This window comes from Pseudopipra pipra, unplaced genomic scaffold (genome assembly GCF_036250125.1).
Source record: "Pseudopipra pipra isolate bDixPip1 unplaced genomic scaffold, bDixPip1.hap1 HAP1_SCAFFOLD_136, whole genome shotgun sequence".
Classification (NCBI taxonomy): Eukaryota; Metazoa; Chordata; class Aves; order Passeriformes; family Pipridae; genus Pseudopipra; species Pseudopipra pipra.
Genome location: NW_026990615.1, coordinates 36,315 through 56,030, shown reverse-complemented (window position 1 = coordinate 56,030; position 19,716 = coordinate 36,315). Strand labels below are relative to the sequence as shown.

At 50.0% G+C, this 19,716-nt stretch overlaps 1 protein-coding gene, 2 long non-coding RNA genes and 1 pseudogene across 3 annotated transcripts; all 4 read left to right on the top strand.

The window, feature by feature from the left end:
* Window positions 1-687: 687 nt before the first annotated feature.
* Window positions 688-1,780, top strand: LOC135408039 (uncharacterized). The gene is made up of 3 exons (XR_010427185.1): window positions 688-989; window positions 1,160-1,253; window positions 1,721-1,780. It is a non-coding gene; the product is annotated as an uncharacterized LOC135408039 (long non-coding RNA).
* Window positions 1,781-1,787: 7 nt separating this feature from the next.
* LOC135408038 (uncharacterized) lies at window positions 1,788-4,298 on the top strand. Its single transcript, XR_010427184.1, has 3 exons — window positions 1,788-2,002; window positions 2,309-2,544; window positions 4,218-4,298. It is a non-coding gene; the product is annotated as an uncharacterized LOC135408038 (long non-coding RNA).
* Window positions 4,299-4,518: 220 nt separating this feature from the next.
* LOC135408042 (ankyrin repeat domain-containing protein 26-like) lies at window positions 4,519-9,913 on the top strand. The gene is made up of 5 exons (XM_064643408.1): window positions 4,519-4,584; window positions 5,556-5,837; window positions 6,530-6,765; window positions 7,427-7,640; window positions 8,816-9,913. The coding sequence occupies exons 1-4, from the start codon at window positions 4,519-4,521 to the stop codon at window positions 7,626-7,628; spliced, it is 786 nt and encodes a 261-aa protein (XP_064499478.1). The 3' UTR covers window positions 7,629-7,640; window positions 8,816-9,913.
* LOC135408040 (uncharacterized) lies at window positions 8,817-12,074 on the top strand (annotated as a pseudogene).
* Window positions 12,075-19,716: the final 7,642 nt, after the last annotated feature.

The window sequence follows — 19,716 nt, the reverse complement described above, 5'->3', positions numbered from 1 at the left end:
CTTGCATGGACTTGGCTTTGCTTTCCCGGAGTTTGTAGGAAAGGGAGGAAGAGCTCTTTTGGGAGCAAGCAGGGGAAAATGATGCAGGATCAGACATGTTTCCGATGAAATTTTGGATGCTTTAGGACTGCTCTTGTGGTTCCTGGAAGCCATCAGGCTCACCTGGAGGAAGATAATCTGCGCTTGCAGGAGGATCTGGACAGGGCTGAGCCGGAGGTATGGAAAGCCTGTCCCCACAGGGAGAAACCTGGGGGTGCCTGTTGCTTCCTCTCCATCATGAAAACGGACAAACCAGTATTCTGGCATCCTCTGCTTCCTGCTCAGGGGCTGCTGGGCGCCTCTCTCTGCACCACAGTCCGGGTCTTTCCCACTTCAGAGAACTCCCCGTGCTCCCCTGGTGCAATCCTGGGCTCCAGAGCACATGTGCCAGAGCACTTGGCCTCTGACACTTGCCAGGCACCTTCCTATTGGGAGATGAACTATTTCACTCCTCTCTTCCTGGAGTAGCAAGCAAGGGAATACAAGAAGTGTCCCAGGTCACAAAACAGGTCGGAGGGGCAGTGTCGGTGCTTAGAACTGAGCTGCAGGAAAGCAGTGGAGGGAGGGGAGAGGCTGCTGTAAAAGAGGACAAAGGCATCCAGCTTGTGTTCATTGGGGAGTAGAAGTGAAGCTTTGAAGGGACTTGAATGGATTGCAGTTCTTTGGGCCGAGGGGATGCACACAGACATGCAGCACCTGAGTTCTTCAGCAGCAGCTGGCTCCTCTCTGGAAAAGCTCCCCTGACAACTGTGCATTCTTCCCGTGATTTTACAGCCACGGGAGGAGGAAGAAAAGCATCTTCAGTCCGAGCATCGTGTTGGTGGCTTGAAGACTGCCTTGGATGACAAGGAAAGAGAAGCAAGAACATCTTCCCAGAAACTGCAGGACCTCCCGCTGGCATCTTCCGAGACCAATCCGACCGTAAAACAACTGGAAGAAGATGCACAAGAGTAAGAGAGTAACCCAGTGAAGCGAGGGGTCTGTGGCTTTGGGGGATTGGGTGGAAACAAGGGGAGAGTCAGTGGGATTTTGAAGGACACTTCTGCTGTGGCTTCTGTTCCTTAGCACAGTTTGTCTGGCATTGGCTTTTCTGGGAATAAGAGCTGTATTTCTTCTTAAGCTTTGCAAGTGGAAACAGCAGATTGGAAGCCACTGTCCAGCAGCCAAGCAACAGCGTTGAAGCCCTTCCGAGAGCCCTGCAAGCCTCTGCCTCAGTAAGCTGGTCCTAAATGTCCCTTTTTGTGACTCTTGAGCCTAGTTGCCTATTTCTGTGGGGCAACTGTCAGATGAAGTTTTCCTGGAGAGCCTGGGGAGCTCAGTTTCTGCCTTCTCCTCAGCAGAGGCTGCTCAGAAAGCAGCCTGCTCCTTTCCCCAGCTGCTACAAAAGCCCTGAGGGTATTTGCTGTGCTGGACACTGGAGGAATTCTTAGATTCTAAATGAGGAGTTTCATCCTGAGCTCCAAGGGAGCCGGAAGTATTGCTGCCAGAAGTGTCTCCCAAATTCTTAAGTAGGTCCAAAGTTCCTTCTTTCTGTTGGGGAATCTTTCAAGTGTTTTCCAGGCTGGTTTCCAGTAGATGATAAATACAGTTGCCATGGCCACCCCCTTGAGAGGTTTGCCCAGAATTCACTGCCTTTAGATCATGCTGAGTTCCCTTTTCTTTTTTTTCTTGCTGTGTCCAGGGTGGTGAACTTTCCCAGCAGCTGGACATGGAGCCTGGAACAGGCATGCAGCCAGAGACCTCAAAGCAGGCTTTGAGAGAAGAGCTGTCCAGTCTGCTTGGGAAGTGTGAAAAACTGGAGAAGAGCAAATGCCAGCTGCAAGAAGAGATGACAAAACTCCATCATCGACTGGAGACTTTGGGGCTGGATGGCAGCCAAACAGAACAATGGAAAAGAGAGGTGGCAGAACGAGCTGACCAGGAAATAAGTCCAAAGCTACAAGACGTCAGCCTCGTTTTGCCAGTAAGTGAATTTCTCCCCAGTGTCCACAGGCGCTACGTAAACTTCTCTTGTGGCCACGGTTTTGGGTCTTTTTCTTTTACCCTGTCTTCTGTGTGTTAGCTTCTGTCTTTGCTGAAGGCAGTGGCAGAAGGCAATCTGGTTGGGCAGGAGTGCTGTCATGGGTTCTGCCTTGGTTGCTGCTGGGAGTGAGGAGGCAGAGCCGCCTCTCTGAGTAAGGCTGGGCCCTTGGAACTGGGTCTGTGCCATTTTGTGCTGGGCAGAGCTCTCTTTGTCTTGTGGAGGTTGAAGGTGCACTGTCTCCTTCAGGCACAGGCAGCCCACCAGGACACATTAGGACAAATTGGAGACAGTCATTGTGATCCCATGAGAATCCAGCTGGAAGAAAGAATTAGAGATCTGGAAAGTGAATTGGACAGGGTCAAAAACACCCAACAAGAGAGTGCTTCTCGGAAAGAAGCAACACAGGGCCAAATGGAAATGTACAAGGAGCTGTATCTGGAGGAAGTGACAACCAGAAGATGCCTTGCCAAGAAACTGGAAAGGTAAGTCCAGGCTTTTTTGGAGTGGTAATAAGAGACTCCTTTTTCTTCATGCATTTGCCTTCGAAATCATCTTCTACATCTGGCCAGCATTATTGCCCTCCATTGGCCAGCAGGGTCTGATGGAGTTGCCAAGATGCTCTCCTTGATATTGGAAAAGTTGTGGCAGCCAGGGGAAGTCCCAGGTGAGGGGAAAAAGGGAACCCCACTGTCCCCATCTTTGAAAGGGGTAGAAAGGAGGGCCCTGGGAACTGCCAACCTGTCAGCCTGCCCTCTGAGCCTGGGAAGGCCATGGAAAAGATCCTTCTAGAAGCTCTGTCAAGGCACGTGGATGACAGGGAGGTGATTGGAAGCACCAGCACAGCTTCCCCAAGGGCAAGTCCTGCTTGACTGACCTGGTGGCCTTCTAAGATGGAGTGACTGCCTCAGTGGACAAGGGCTACCCATGTCATCTCCCTGCCATTCTGGAAAGCCTTTGACACAGTCCCCCACAACATCCTTCTCTCCAAAGTGGAGAGAGATGGATTGGATGTGTGAACTGTTTGATGGATAAGAAATTGGGTGAACAGTCCCATGCAGAGGTGGTGATCAATGGCTCAGAGTGCTGAGGGCCATCAGTGCCGAGTGGTGTCCCTCAGGGGTCTGGATTGGGCCCAGTGTTCTTTAATCTCTTCACTAATGATCCAGAGGAAGGGCTGGAGTGTGCCCTCAGCAAATTTGCAGCTGACACCAAGCTGAGGGGTGTGTTTGACACAGCTGATGCCGCCCAGAGGGCCCAGGACAAGCTGGAGAAGTGGGCCCATGGTAATCTGCTGATGGTTTACCAAGAGCCAGTGCAAGCTGCTGGCCGTGGCTCAGGGCAGCCCCTGTATCAGTGCAGGCTGGGGGATGAAGAGGGGCAGAGCAGCCCTGCCGAGAAGCCCTTGGGCTGGAGGAGAGGCCGGACATGAGCCGGCGATGTGCGCTCGCAGCCCAGAGAGCCAATTGTGTCCTGGGCTGCGTCCAAGGCAGCGTGGCCAGCGGGTGGAGGGAGGGCATTCTGCCTCTCTGCTCTGCCCTTGGGAGAGCCCAGCTGGAGTGCTGCATCCAGCTCTGGGCTCCTCAGCACAGCAAGGACCTCCAGCTGTTGGACTGAGCCCAGAGGAGGCCACCAAGGGGCTTGGAAAGATGGAGCACCTCTGCTAGGAGGAAAGGCTGGGACAATTGCAACCCTTCAGCCTGGCAAAGAGAAGGCTTTGGGGTGACCTACTGGTGGCCTTTTGGGGTGTGAAGGGAGCCTACAAGAAGGATGAAGAGAGTGCATTTAAAAGAGCCTGTAAGGGAGAGGACAAGGGGGAATGGCTTCAAAGGGAAAGAGAGGAGGTTTAGATTTGATCCTAGGAAGAAATTGGTTGCTGGGAGGGTGGTGAGGAACTGCAACAGGTTACCCAGAGAAGCTGTGGATGCCCCATGGCTGGAAGTGTTCAAGGCCAGGTTGGATGGGGTTGTGAACAAGCTGGTCTGGTGGAAGGTGTCCCTGCCCACAGCAGGAGGCTTGGAACTGGATGATTTTTAAGGTCCCTGCCAAGCCAAGCCATTCTAGGCTTGGATGCTGTCTGTGCTGTTTCTGTGAGACTGTGGGGGAAAGGCTGGTTCTTCCTGTATTTCATGGTTTTCTTCACTGATTTGCTGTGCAGGCTGGAAAAGCTTCTGAGGATAGACAGGAGGAAAGTCAGGGTTAATGAAGAGAAAGAAAGCCAGTCCCAGCTGGAAGAAATTAAGAGCAGATATTCTGAAAAGGTCAAGGAAGTTGATAGATTACGAACAGAGGTGAGCTGTGCTCTGGGTGGGGCTTTTTGGTTGTGGTGTTCCTTCTTTTGGAACCTGGGAGATGCTTTCTCTCTATTTCTTGTCACGTTGATGATTTTTTTATTTCCCTGGCTGCATTTTGGATGTGATGGGCTTTTCTTAATGCTCCTCCTGCTGTTCCAGTGGTAGATGACTCGAACTAATCCGGAGGTAGTTCTCATTGTGGGGAAAGATGCAAATGTTAAGGGCAAAGCAGTAGGTGTAAGGGCTGATGGAGGCCAGGCTGTCCTGCAGAGGAGGGGCAAGCCAGGAGTGGCAGCCAGCCTGGCAGGGTGCGTGAGCTGAGGGGCCAGGGAGCCGTCCCACAGGCCCTGAGCAGGAAGAGCAGAACAGGTCCCCTGAGAGTGAGCGGGGTCAGCCAAGAGTGCAGATCCCCCGGCTGGGCCTGAGGGATGGGCAGGTCTGCCGTCCTGGCAGGACATCACGTGCATGGGCTGAGAGCAGTGGGGCCCAGCTCAGGCCTGGCTGCAGCTGGAGGGAGGCTGTGACAGCGTCCTCTGGGTGTGACAGATGAATTGCTGCCCTGGCAGAGAGGGGAGGAACAGCGCTGTCACTGGCAGGGCACCATCAGCCCCCGAGCCCTGTCTCAGGCACGAGCTGAGCAGGAGGCACTTGAGGTTTGGCTTTTCTGCACAGTGTTGTTGCTGCCCAGGGCACGAGGAGGACAGGGGCCTCCCAGGGGAAAATCTGTCCCTTCTTGCTCACGGGGAGCTCTTTCAGCCCATCCTGTGGCGGGGAGCCAGAAGGACTGTTCCCAGCAGTGCTTTTGAGGCTGCTCTGCCTGTGCAGCAGTGGCACAGAACCTCTGATCCCTTCTCCGCTCGTCACTCGGATCCGTTGCTGAAGCGGCGTCTGTCAGAGCCACGCTTGGGTTTGAAGGCATCCCTGTAGAATGGCTTCCTGCCTTTGCAGTCATTCCTTTGGAGTCCAGAAGCTTGGAGCATTTTTGCATGAGGAACCCCAAAAGGATGGGAACCTGAGGAATCCTGTGACAAATGATGGGAAAGCTGTTCTTGCTGGAAAAGAAGAGCCTGGTTACACTTTGTGTCTAGTCCTGAGCCAGCAGATGATGAATAAAGTCTCCCTGGGCACCTCCTTTTGGGGTTTTCCCAGAATTCACTGCCTTTCCATCCCACTGAGCTCCTTTTTTTCCTTTCTGTCTGCAGGTTGCTGAACTTTCCCAGCAGCTGGACAGGGAACGTGAACAGTGCACGCAGCTGGAAGCCAAAAACCAGGCTTTGCAAGAAGAGCTGTCTGCCCTGCGTGGGGAGTGCGAGAACCTGGCCATGGACAAATGCCAGCTGCAAGAAGAGCTGGCAAAACTGCAGCATCACTTGGAGACCAACGTGGTGGATCGCAGCCAACTAGAACAACATAAAAGAGAGGTGGAAGAACAAGCAGACCAGGAAATAAGGCAAAAACTCCAAGAAGTCAATGAGTTTTTGCAAGTAAGTGAATTTCTCCCCAGTTACCACAGGCGCTACATAAACTTCTCTTGTGGCCATGGTGTTTGGTCTTTTTCTTTTGCTCCTGTAGTCTGTGGGTTAGCTTCTGTCTTTGCTGAAGGCAGTGGCAGAAGGCAATCTGGTTGGGCAGGAGTGCTGTCATGGGTGTGGAATGTGCCGGCAGGTCCCTGAATCCAAAGGCTGCCCAAGGCAGATTCCCACTTTGCAGTGCTTGGGGGGATCTCTGTGCACTGCTCTGCTTCTCACTGCTCATCCTTGGATGGGTTTGGCAACTTGCAGCTGTCATGGCCAGACCTACAGGTGCTGCTTTGTCCTTGTAGGGGGGAAGGTGCTCAGAAAAGGAGTCCCTTAAATGACAGGGGTGGGGTGAGGGGGTGGAGGTGGGGGATGCTCTTCTTGTCTTTGAAGAACCATTTTCCATGTGCCCTGTCCTACAGACACAGGGTCTCTTCATTAGTAGCTTTGAAGCAGAGTGCTAATTTGGGCTTCTTTGCCAATGCAAAGAATTCTTTGCCCTGGGAGCTCCTGGGTTCTGCCTTGGTTGCTGCTGGGAGTGAGGAGGCAGAGCCGCCTCTCTGAGTAAGGCTGGGCCCTTGGAACTGGGTCTGTGCCATTTTGTGCTGGGCAGAGCTCTCTTTTTCTTGTGGTGGTTGAAGGTGCACTGTCTCCTTCAGGCACAGGCAGCCCACCAGGAAACATTAGAAGAAATCAGAAGCAGTCATTTGGACTCACTGAAAAACCAGCTGGAAGACAGAATTAGAGATCTTGAATGTGCACTGGGAAGGAGAAAAAGCAACCAAGCAGAAAGACCTTTTCCAGAAGAATCCACCCAGGCAGAAGTGGACAAGTACAAAGAGCTGTATCTGGTGGAAGCCAAAACCAGAAAAAGCCTCGCCAAGAAACTGGAAAGGTAAGTCCCTACTCTTTTGGACTGGGAATAACAAACTCCTTTTTCCTCGTGCATTTTCCTTCTAAATTCCCTTTTCTACATCTGGCCAGCGTCATGTGGGAAAGCAGAACGTGGCATCTTTGTGGGGAAAGTTCCTTGAGACCCTTCCCTTCATCAGACCTGTCTTCCCAGCAGTAACACCACAGCAGCACCACTCTGGCATTACTGGTGTCTTCTCAAGTTGCTGTTGTTTTAGCAGGCAGTCTTTTTGCCAGTCTCTCATCTCCTCATCCTGTGTGTGACAGAAAAGATGAATCTTGTGCCCTTTGCTGTTTGAATAAGGAGAGGCCTCTCACAGAAGAGAGTTGGATTCTGTGAATCCAAACTAAGAAGGCTCTTTCTTGGCTTCTGTTTTGGCAGCGGGTCTGAGGGTTGAGCTTTCCTTGAGAAGGCCAGGCTAGCCCAGAGTTCTTCTGGAGGTGACACTCGCTGCTCCTTGCACTTGGTGTGATTTCTTAGGAACAGGCCCTGTGAACAAGCTCAGATCAAAGGATGTGCTGGTTTTGGACGCTCTTCATGCCCTTGGCTTTTAGAAGTCGAGTAGTAGCCAAGGCTGTGGAGGGTAACTTTGCGAAAGCCTTCCTGCCAAAGATGACTCTGTGTGTGCTTGTGAATGTTTCAGAGCTAATGAGAGACTTGCAGAGGCCAACACCAAGCTCCTTTGGGAGCGCCACAGAAGCAGATCTGCAGTCCCAAGCAGCGCCGTCAGCGGACACCTGGCTGCAAGTCCACTTCTGGATTCACCTGGCCTGGGACATCTTGGCATCAGTTTGGGGCTGAGCAGAAGCCTGGGTCTCAGAACAGCACCCAGACACCTGTGGTAAAGCTGAAGACAGGTATGTACGAATTTTCCAGAGTGGTCAGAGGCCAAAAAACATGGAAATGGAAGCAATGAGCTGTGGAACTCCATTCTTTGACAAGAGAAACTGTGGGAAAGAGCTCTGTGGTGCAGGAACCTCCCACCTAAGTTCTACACTCTTAACTCTGTCAATGCTACATCTTAACTGTGTCTTGTCTGTATAATTCTGGGCACGACAGGAACGGGATGCAAAAATGACTCGAGACCTTCAACGAGGTAATGTGTCATTATGTCAGGAGGGTTTTTAAGCAAAAAGGTGACTATTTCTAACTCTTGACAGCTCTCCAGCCATTTTTTCCAAGTTCCTGTGAGAAGTAGGTTTTGGGGGTTTTTCTGCCAGCCTTCCAGTTCAGACTGGAATGTGAAAACTTGCTGCTTCCCAAAATGTTGCGTCCAATGTTATGCAGTTGCCTGGAAAAAGCCAAGCGCAAAGAAACGCTTGGCTGAAGCTGAAGTTGCCCTTCACTAGAGTTGATCTCAAGCACAAACAGCAAAGCAGCCACGAGATCAGATTTTTAGAAGCTTCAGCCATCACTTCCCCTCCTGTGTACACCCATGGCATTCAGCACTAAACCAAACCATCCCCGTTCTTTGCTGTTAGTTCTTGAGTTTTGCTAGGATTCTGGGATTCATGGCTTGTCTTGGTAGCTTATGGGGTGCAGTCTTTCTTGGAATAAGCAAGAAGATCAATGACAAAAGAGAATCTGTCTTTGGGAAAAGATTATTCGGTCCTTTTCCAGCAAATATCAGTTCAGTGCTTGCCATCCGTAGCATAAAACCTGCTGTAGAATTTGAGGCCAGGTGTCCAAAGAGGGCTGTCCAAGGTGGTTTCAGAGCCAACAGGGGGACCACAGACATGGGGTTTGTTCTCAGACAACTGCAAGAGAAGTGCAGGGGACAGAACAAAGGTCTCTCTGGAACCTTTGTTGAGCTCACCAGGGCTTTCGATACTGTGAGCAGAAAAGGTCTGTGGCAGATTTTGGAACGTTTAGGTTGTCCCCCCAAGTTCCTTAAAATGATCATCTCGCTCCATGAGGATCAGCACGGCCAAGTCAGATATGGCAATGCACTCTCTGAGCCCTTTCTAATATCCCATGGTGGGAAACAAGGCAGCGTTCTTGCACCAACCCTGTTCACAATCTTTTCTAGCAGGATGCTCCAAAGGGCCACGGCAGACCTCGATGAAGAAGGTGGGATCTACATCCCATATCGTACCCATGGAAGCCCTTTCAACCTAAGGCGACTGAAGGCCCACACCAAGACCTTAAACCATCTTGTCCGGGAGCTGCTTTACGCTGACGCCGCCGCCCTCGTGGCTCACACAGTGGCAGCTCTGCAGCGTTTAACATCCGGCTGTGCTGAGGCTGCTGAGCTCTTTGGGCTGGGCGTCAGCTTGAAGAAGACACAAGTTCTCTATCAGACCGAGGAGGGGGCCTTTGCCCACGTGGACGATGACTGGAAATACGACACCCATCCAGACCTTTCCCAATGCGCAGATGTTACCGCGTGGGAAGAAGACGTGACACCCCAAGAGCTCTACCCATGGGAAGAAGAAGTGAGTCCAACAACGTTCCCAACGAGGAGCCAGAAGACACCGAGAGCTCTACGAATTTGAAGGAGATGGGAGAGTCCGAGAACTTTCCCAGTGGTGGGATGGGAGACACCCAGAGCTGTACCAACGGGAAGAAACTGTGAGACGCCAGGAGCTGTACGAATGGGAAGAAGATGGTGTGAGATACCAGGAGCTGACCCGATGGGAAGAACATGTGACAGTGCAAGAGGTGTCCCAAAGGGAAGAAGAAGAGACCTATCAAGAACTGTCCCAATGGGGAGATGTGGCAGTCCCAGAGCTGTCCCAGTGGGAAGGTGAGAGATACCATGACCTGCCTCGGTGGGAAGAAGATGTGCAAGGGCATGGACTGTACCAATGGAAAGACAAGAGAGACCCAGAGCTCTCCCAATTGGGAGACAAGGCAGACAAGGAGCAATCTCAGGAAGAAGACTACAGTGCCCAAGAGCTGCCCCAAAGGGAAGACAGGAGTGAGAAAAAGCTGTCCCAGTGGGGAGATGATGTCGGTTACAGCACCTGGGACAAACCCTGGCGCCCACTGAACGCTGGGGACCCTCAGATTGTTCCCCAGGAGGGGCCCGGCTCTGCCAGCAGCGTGGGCACCGAGGTGGCAGCAGAGGCAGCCCGTGACCTGCCCAGTCCAGCTCCTGCCCCGGTGAGTGCCACGGACACCGAGCCAGCAGCTGCTGAGGAGGAGGAGCCCCAGGGGCCTCTGGCTCCTGTTGAGGAAGAGGCAGAGAGTTCTCCAGCCTTTGGAGAGCAGGTGCCATGGGCAGGGACACAGAACCAGGTCCCTGCCCCACACAGCCCCTCAGAGGGCAGCAAGGCCCTGCTGGACACAGACCAGTCCATCACCCATGAGATCCTGAGCGAGCCTGAGCTTGAGATCCAGGGATCTCACCAGGAGCCAGAGGACGAGAGAAACCTGGAACAAACCATGGACACAGACACACTAACAACAGTTCCAGCAGAAAGGACAGAGAGCCCAGTCCCTGCCCCACAAAGCCCCTGCTCCCCCAGCAGCCCCTCACCTTCCCAGGTGAAAGCCCAGGCCCTCAGTGAGCAGGAGGAGGGAGCAGGAGGGGACTCAGTCCTGGCAGTGCAAGACACTGATGAGGGGCCCTTCCCTGGGGAGGGCATAGGCTGGAAATACTACGTTGACCAAGACATTTCCCAGTGGGAAGATGAGGGAGACCAAGAGTTGTCCCAAGAAACATTAACACATACCAAGAAGTGTCCCAGGGGTAAGACTGCATTGAGCAGGAGCTGTCCCCTGGAGAAGTCAAGAGCTACCAGGAATTGTCTGACTGGGAAGAACACAGCGAGGAAGAGGAGCCCCAAGGAGAAGTGAAGAGCTACCAAGAAGTGTCTGACTGGGAAGAAAACATCGAGCAGGTGTAGCACTAAATCTGATGAGAAACTTGTTTAAACATGTCTTAAACTGGCTCTTTGTGGTCTCTTTGCAAACACGTGTTTCTTCTTCCCAACACCCCCCACAGCAACTGTTATCTCCCATGCAGGAATGTCCTGGGAAGGTGTCCTGAGGTGTTTCATTGGACCTTGTCAACCCCTTCCTGTGATTGGGTGTTCCTGTAAGCCCCTTGAGACTTGTAATTGGTTAACCTGTGATTCTCCCTAACCCTATAAATGTAACATCCCCAACAATAAACTCCCTCTTGCCTCCTCTCCACGCCAGTGTGCTGTCTCTGTACCAGCCATGGGACCACGTGGGTGCTGGGGGGAGGGGAGGGCACCTCTCCCCTCCAGGCTCAGGACCCGAAACCCCTGAAGAAACCCCTGGAGTTCCCTTTCCCCGTCCCTCCAGACGTCGGAATGGTTCTTCAGATGGAGGTGGAACTAGAACTGGGCTCCCACACGTTGTGGGTGGGGAAAGGGATCCAGAAGCAGGAGCAGTCCCAAGGAGAAGAGAGTAGAGGCCAAGAAGTGTCTGACTGGGAAGAATACAGCAAGGAAGAGCTGTCCCATGGAGTGAAGAGCTACCAAAAAGTGTCCGACTGGGAAGACTACACACCCTCCTGGCTGTCCCGATGGGAAGATGACAGCGACAGAGAGCTGGCACTGGCGGACTGGGAACACATGAGCGTCCCCAGCTTGGGGTCAAGCCCTTGCTCCCGGAGGAGGACGAGTGGGAAGAATTGAGCGTGCTGGAGCTGTCCCAAGGAAGGACAAGGCACAGAAGACAGGCTGAGAATTCTTGCAGCAGAGGGGCTCCCAGTGCCCATCCCTCGCCAGGCATGGGCTGAGCGCCGGGCACCCGTCCCGTGCACACAAGTGCCGCTCTGCGCCTCACCTCCCCAGCTGGAAGCCCTGTCCCCCAGAGGGACTGAAGCTTCTCCTGCCTTCGACCAGCAGGTGCCATGGGCAGAGACACAGAGCCAGGTCCCTGCCCCACGCAGCCCCTGCTGCCCCCCCAGCCCCTCGCCTCCCCAGCTGGAGGCCCAGGCCCTCAGCAGGCAGCTGCCTGTCCCCACCAAACGTCTCTCCCGCTAAAGGCGGGCGCTCGGGGCTCTGCGCAGGCTGTTCCGCTCCTGCACGGCGGGACAGCCCCAGGATTAGGCCCCGCTCCAGCGCCAGGCGGGCCCGGACACCTCTGCAGTGCTTCCAGCACAGACACTGACACCACCACCCACCTGAGACACTGATTCCAATGCCTGACTGCTCCTGCAGGGAATGAACAAGACAGGACCTCTTGCTCCCAGAAACTCCCTGCAGGAGGACAACATACACGATTTTTGCCAAACAAACAAATATGCCTTAAGTCAATTAACTACTTTAATTAATTAATTAGGCTAGTTAAGTAATTAAGTAATTTAATTATTAATTATTATAAAATGTACTTATAATATTTAGATATTGTAGATTTACTTCAAAGATAGAGTTACATAAGATAGATATACTATATTTACATATTATAATAATTACTATATTTATAGGGCACATAGATAGATGTTTACAGTTAGACTATAGGAATTAGAGACAAGACAAGACATAAGATTAGGAAGATTTCCTGTAGTTTCTATTTAAGTACCCATTCCCTCTACCTATCTCTTTAACTCACATTTATTGTTAAATAAAATCTGCATTAAATAAAATCCACCTGTTTTGGGCAAATGGTCTCATTTACACCTTAATTTGGGCTGAGGCATCTCTCCCTAATGGGATCAGAACACCTGGGCAGGGACACCTTCCACCACACCAGTTGGCTCCAACCCCGTCCAACCCGGCCTTGGACACTTCCCACGGTGGGGCAGCCACAGCTTCTCTGGGCAACCTGGCCCAGGGCCTCACCTCCCTCCCAGGGAACAATTTCTCCCCAAAAGTCTCATCTCCCAGAGGTCACTCCCTGGGGCCAGGCTGCAGTGTGTTCCTCCCCAGCACTGCCTGCCTGCAACAGCCTGGGCCGACACAGGAGGGCTTCCCCTCGCCCATCCCCTGCTGGAGCAGCCTGTTCCTGAAGGATTGAGCCCATGCAAGGGACCCACACTGGAGCGATTCCTTAAGGATGATCCTGTGGAAGGACTCCTGCAGCAGAAGTTCCCGGGGAACTGTCTGCCACAGGAGGAAGCCCACGCTGGAGCAGGGAAAGGACTCTTGGCCCTGAGCAGTGGCAGAAACAGTGTGCAATGAAGTGCCCATGAAAGCCATTCCCCTTTCCCAAGGGTATTTAGCTGTATTTTATTTATTATTTATTTCTTGTGCCTTTTGAACCCCAGGTACAACAGACTAGCACATTAAAAGTTGTTTTCTGTTGCAAACAGACTAAAAGTTTAGTTTGCTTTGGATTAAAAAAATAGTTTTTTGTGGTGTATTGAGGCACGGACTGAGGGGGGTGAAGCTTAGACAATTTATTGGAGTCACAGCCCTCCTTTTATAACCCAACACCAACAGACAATCATGCCTTATAAGGTAAAAGCTGTGACTGCAGCATCTGATCGGCTGTTAGCTGTCATGGCAGTTGAAACAGGAGTTGAAATGGCAGGTTTAGGAGTTGCAGCTCACCCCTGTAATGAGCCGCTCCGTTCTCCGCAAAGGTACGGGTTTTTTCTAGGCCATATTTCCCACACTGACCAGAGGAACAGAGGGTCCCAGAACAAAGCACGGCTACAGATTGATCACAACCATGACAGCAGAAAGGGCAGAGAGCCCGGTCCCTGCCCCGCACAGCCCCTGCAGCGCCCCAGCCCCTCTGCTCGCAGCCTGGAAGCCCAGGCCCTCAGTGAGCAGCAGGAGGAGGCAGAGAGGGGGTCACTCCTGGCAGGGCAAGAGACCCATGAGGGGGCCTTGGCTGGGGAGGGGAAAGACTGGACGTCCTGCACTGACCAAGACTGTAGCAGCAAGGCCCTTGTATAACAAGGAATGAGTCAACTCCTCGTGGTGGTGTAATCAAAGAGGCTTTATTTGAAAATTCCCACTCTTATATCCCTGTGTACCATGTGACTTCTTCAGCCAATAGAGTTATATGTGACTGCACATGTTCTCTCGGGCCCATCGCCCTGGCACATCCCTCGTGCCTTCAGACACGCCTCCCACATATCCCCTCCCTCAAATATCTAAAGAAGTCACAAAAAACAGTGCAAAAAACAGTGCAAACAACCAAACATTGTAAACTACCAAGCTTCACAGTGATCCAGCACATTGCTTTGCTCAGTTTCTTAACTCTAATGTAAACCTTTTAAAACCTTATATTCCTATAGGGTAGTGCAACTTGGATAATTACTTTATTAACTTGAGGCCTTTAGCCCAGCTGTGTGTAAATTATAACCTTTATTAACCTGAGGGTTTTTTAATAATAACTGGGGTTTTCAAACTTTATTAAGAAACAGGGTAAGCATATCAAAACTCAGTTCTTTTAAAGTGACCTTGTGGTGTAGGTAATGTGGTTTTGTGAGGTGTTCTGTGTTTTTATGTTTTCCAGTCACACAATTCTTTTATTCATTCACTCATCTCACACGCTGACGGCCGTCATCATTCACGCACACACATACACACACCGATTGCTTGTCACCACATTGGTCATTAATATCAACTGAAACATAACAGAACTTTTTAAACTCCTGCGTTATCTGGTTCCTGCAGCTGTGATTGTGTATCCAAATAGGGCTTTACACACACGGAGAGAATCCACTTCAGTTCTTTTCCTGATGCCACACAAGCGTAACCTCTCCCCCAAGTCATAAGATCTAAAGGTCCTGTCCATTGTCCCGAGATCAAATCTTTTACCATGACCAGTGGCCTGGGAGAGGCAAACGCCTGAGATTTGTGCTGCTTCTCATACCTGCTTCTTTCAGCACTGTCACAATTCAAAAAATTGATCACATATGTGGCTTTCCACAAACGTTCTTGCGGACTACAGAGCTTCTCCCCCCCTCTTTGTTTTACTAACATCTCTTTCAGTGTGCAGTGTGCCCTTTCTACAATTGCTTGTCCCGTAGGTGAGTGTGGAATTCCTGTAACATGTGAAATTCCCCATTCTGATAGGAAATTCCTTACCTTTTCAGAGACATATGCTGGTCCATTATCGCTTTTGATCTGTTTTGGAGTGCCAAGGGTAGCAAAACAGCTTAGCCAGTGTCTTATTCCATCCTTGGCTTTCTCACCTGTGTGTGCTGTAGCAGTGATGTACTGTGAGTGTGTGTCTACAGTTACATGTACATATTTCAAGGGGCCAAATTCCGGGATGTGTGTTGTTATAGGTAAACCAAGGAAATTTGCTGTTCAAGAAATGGGTTGGTCAAGTTGTTATGTTATTAAAAGTTACGAATAGAGTGATTATGGAATCTTTAACCACAAGTTTGATTACTGCAGAACACAATGCAGAGTAATTCAGTGTTTTTGAAGTTGTTTGTTATAGGCATATTGATGTGGACTAATGTAAAAGAGGCAAGCCATGAGGAGTCTTGTGACTAGATGACATCACCCTATGGAAAGCTCCAGAACCACGACCTCATAGAGATTAAGGACTCTAACATCATTGGTGGAAACCCCTCAGCAACGACGACACCCACGATTAGAGACACCAACCACAGATCTGCCCGCGAAAGAGGAACCAAACAGGGAGCAGCCTGTGAAACTCCAACCAATGGACTATTGACATGACTCAGGGGGGTGGTGTCAACCAAGGGTATAATTGTTGCTGTTTCGGTTCCCCATTTTGCTGACTGTGGTGGAGCAAGGGTTTCCCCCGGTCGCCCGGCTGGCCGCTTTTGCTTGTTAGCATTAATAAACCTTTTTTTACCTTGCAATCAAAATTATAGTCTCATTTTATCGATATCAATTGGTGCCGTGACTCGGATGGAGACCCCTGAGTGATAGAAACACTCTTTGGGGGGGGCGCCCCCATCCCATTTTTGGACGGCCCTGGGAGATTCTGTCATTCAGCCTCTCCATACCGACCAGTTTGTTAAGGCAAACAAGCAAAAGGAAGTGGGTTTCTGCAGATCTCCGTAATTTCTGCATGCGGATCCAGACAACGCCTAGCTCAAGGGTAGCTAGGAACTTGTGGCGAGCTCTGTTTGAGGGCAGCAGCCGATCAAAGGCGAGGCGACTGTGGTTTGTCTGGTTGGGGAGGGGCCGCTCCAGTGCTCTGAGCAGCACTGCCAGAACGAGCGAGGACTCATCCACGGAGAGGTGAGTATAGCGTACCCCCTTGGCGGTTGGGAGGGGGTCCTGGAGTGTGCCTGTTTGAGACGTCCTCTGAGGACGAAGCGATTGTGGACCCCTCAGTAGTGCGGTTTCTGTAGCCCGCGAGGGAGCAGACCACGACCAGAGGGAAGCGCTTGTGGTTTGGGTGATTGTGTGTGTGAGAGAAGGCACTCCAGAAGATGGGATCGGGGAAGAGCAAGGCTTCCCCACCCATGGGTGGCTGTACGGTAGAGCAGCCAGGTAGGTCCTCTGATGGGGAACAGCTCCTGAAGTCTGGTGGTTCCCGGAGAGGGACGGGACTAGGGAGTAAAATCTATTTGGCGAAGAAGTGCCCTCGGGAGAATAGACAGTCTGTACTAGGCAGCTGCGGCTCCCAGAGTGAAAGGAACCGTGTTAGGGACTCATCTACCGAAAAAGGAAGGGAAACAGAGAGTAAGATTAAAATAGACTCTCTGGAGGGGAGAAGATTTGAGAGAAGCGACTTTGAGGCTAGGTCGCGGGGCATTCCATCCAATTGCCCACTAGGAATAGTGTTGAGGAATCGGAGTAGCAATCCACATGCTCTCGGGAAGTCGAAAAGCAAGATGATCTATTATTGCATTGAAGTGTGGGGAGGTAGGCAGATAGGAAATGGTATATATTGGCCGATTTATGGTACTTGAGAAGGTTGGATTTGTGAGATCTTGAATTTCTATGTGAATGAAAAAAGACCTTATTGTCTAGAGGAAAGTCAATATGCTGTTATCTGGCTGGGAGCTAGTACACCTACCTGGCTGTTTCCTCTAAAAGAAAAAGGGAAACAAATGGACTCTAATAGGAATTCTGAATTACGGAGTTCACCTCCACCTTATATTCCTCCATATAGTGAGGATAGTAAAGTGACACCCAGTGCTCCAACAGTGTTAGAGCCCGCCATTTTACCTGAGTCAGGGCGGGAATCCACCATTTCAATTACTCAAGGGCGGGAAACTGATATTCTGCCATCAGAAAGGCGGGAATCCACCATTTTGTGTCCAACGGGGCGGGAGTCCGCCATTTTATCTGAACAAGGGCGGGAATCCGCCATTTTGTCTGCGCAAGGGCGGGAGTCCACCATTTTGTCTGCGCAAGGGCGGGAGTCCTCCATTTTGTTGTCCACCTCTACACCCTTATCAGCCGATAGGGCGAGTGAGTCTTTTTTAACCACTGACGTGACAAAGACTCACACAAAAACTGAACACCCCCCTCTACAGTCACAGTTATATCCCCTTCGTGAAACAGCTTTGACGGGGAGGCAAGGAGGTATAGGATTTGTATCGGTACCCCTTAGCTCTGGAGATGTCCGAGCTTTTAAAAAGGAAATGGGGAATCTTTTAGAGGACCCCAAAGGGGTTTCCGAAAGGTTTGATCAATTCTTAGGACCTAATACTTATACTTGGGATGAGATGCAAGCTATATTAGGCATTTTATTTACAGTGGAGGAAAGGGGAATGATTAGAGCAGCTGGCATGAGAAATTGGGACAGAAGGCATCAGCAAGGTCCAGCTGCTGAAACTAAGTGGCCCCTTGAAAAGCCTAATTGGAATAATCAGAGACCCAAAGATAGGGCCCTAATGGATGATTTGAGAAGTATGATCATTCAGCGAATACGAGAATCTGTTCCTAGAGGGCAGAATATAGATAGGGCATTCAAAGAATATCAAAGGAAGGACGAGTCACCCACGGATTGGTTGGAGAGATTGAGAAAAAGTTTCCAATTGTATTCAGGGATGGATCCTGAGGACAATGTTATGGGACAAGCAGTGCTCAAGCTTAGGTTTGTCCAAGGATCTTGGGAAGATATTAGAAAAAAGCTAGAGAAAAATAGAGACTGGCAAACAAAAGGATTGGATTTATTACTGAGAGAAGCTCAAGAGGTGTATGTTAGGAGGGATGAGGTAAGGGAGGTAGAAAAGCAGAAGAGAAAAGAGGATATGCAGAGGAAGCAGACCAGGGTTTTAGTAGCCGCTATCAAGGGAGAACAAACCAGTAATAGAGAACCAGAGAGAAAAGAGTCCTTTAAGTTTAATGATCAGTCACTGCCTAGGAGAAATAAGAGAGTAAATTTCAGAGAACTTGAATGTTATTATTGTGGTCAAAGGGGACACCTTCAAAGAAATTGTAAAAAGAAGCAAAAGGATGAACAAGTCTTTTTAGAAGATTAGGGGGGTCAGGGGCTCTATCTGCTGGGGACCCCAAAGAATACAGAGCCCTTGATAAAATTAAAGGTGGGTCCTCAGCAACAAGTTATTGAGTTCCTTGTGGACTCGGGAGCAGAAAGATCAACGGTACAACAACTACCTCAAGGATGTGTAATATCATCCGACAAAGTCCAAGTGATTGGAGCAAAAGGGGAGCCTTTTAAAGTACCTATGATTAAGAATGTTGAAATAGAAGCTTCCAACAAATTTGCTTTGGGAACATTTTTGTTGGTTCCAGAAGCAGAATATAATCTGTTGGGGAGGGATTTAATGGTTGAATTGGGAATTAATTTGGAAGTATCAGAACAACAGCTGAAAGTAAAAATTTATGCCCTTACGGCAGAAGATGAAACTAAGATTAATCCAAAAGTGTGGTATACTTCTGATACTGTGGGAAAGTTAGATATTGAGCCATTTGAAATATCTATAAAAGATCCAGATAGACCCATCAGGGTAAAACAATACCCAATTCCTAATGAAGGGAGAGTGGGCCTAAAGCCCACTATAGAAAGATTATTGGCAAAAGGGTTGCTAGAACCTTGTATGTCCCCTCACAATACGCCCATTTTACCGGTTAAAAAGCCTGATGGAACTTATCAATTGGTGCAAGATTTGAGGGAAGTAAATAAGCGAACAGTGACAAGATTCCCAGTGGTTGCTAACCCATACACCTTATTGAGTCAAGTATCCCCAGAACATCAATGGTATAGTGTAATAGACCTAAAAGATGCCTTTTGGACATGTCCTCTTAAAGAGGAGAGCAGAAACTATTTTGCCTTTGAATGGGAAGACCCCGATACCCACAGAAAGCAGCAGTTAAGGTGGACAGTCCTACCCCAAGGGTTTACAGAATCACCAAATCTGTTTGGACAGGCTTTGGAACAACTGTTAGAGTCCTTCAAATCTAGTGAAGGAACAGTATTAGTGCAATATGTTGATGACCTGCTGATAGCGGGGAAGGATGCGGAGTCTGTAAGGGAGGAAAGTATAAGGCTTCTAAATTTTTTGGGTAGCAAAGGCCTTAAAGTGTCCAAGTCTAAGTTACAGTTTACAGAGGAAAAAGTGAAGTACTTAGGACATTGGCTGAGTAAAGGATGTAAAGGGTTAGACCCTGAAAGAGTAAAGGGAATATTGTCTATGCCCGCACCAAAAAGCAAACGGCAAATTAGACAGCTATTAGGGCTTTTGGGGTATTGTAGACAATGGCTAGAAAACTACAGTAATAAGGTAAAATTCTTATACGAAAAATTAGCTAAAGAAAAGTTAGTAAAGTGGACTAATGAGGATGAGGGTAAATTAGAGACATTAAAAGAGGATTTGATGAACTCCCTCGTGCTTAGCCTTCCAGATATCAGGAAACCCTTCTATCTATTTGTAAACATGGAAAATGGGACAGCTTACGGGGTATTGACTCAGAAGTGGGCTGAGCACAAGAAACCTGTAGGATACTATTCAAAAATCCTAGATCCAGTCAGCAGAGGTTGGCCCACCTGTCTACAAGCCATAGTGGCTACTGCACTCTTAGTAGAAGAAGCTGTAAAGGTCACTTTTGGTAGAAACCTAAAGGTATACCCTCCTCATGATATCAGAGGAGTACTGAA

Excerpts from the sequence above, each read along its gene's own strand:
- LOC135408042 (XM_064643408.1), top strand. The coding sequence starts at position 4,519 with ATGACTCGAACTAATCCGGAGGTAGTTCTCATTGTGGGGAAAGATGCA. Across the intron at positions 4,585-5,555 it reads CAAATGTTAAGGGCAAAGCA|GTTGCTGAACTTTCCCAGCA; the intron begins GTAGGTGTAAGG and ends TTCTGTCTGCAG. Across the intron at positions 6,766-7,426 it reads CTCGCCAAGAAACTGGAAAG|AGCTAATGAGAGACTTGCAG; the intron begins GTAAGTCCCTAC and ends TGAATGTTTCAG.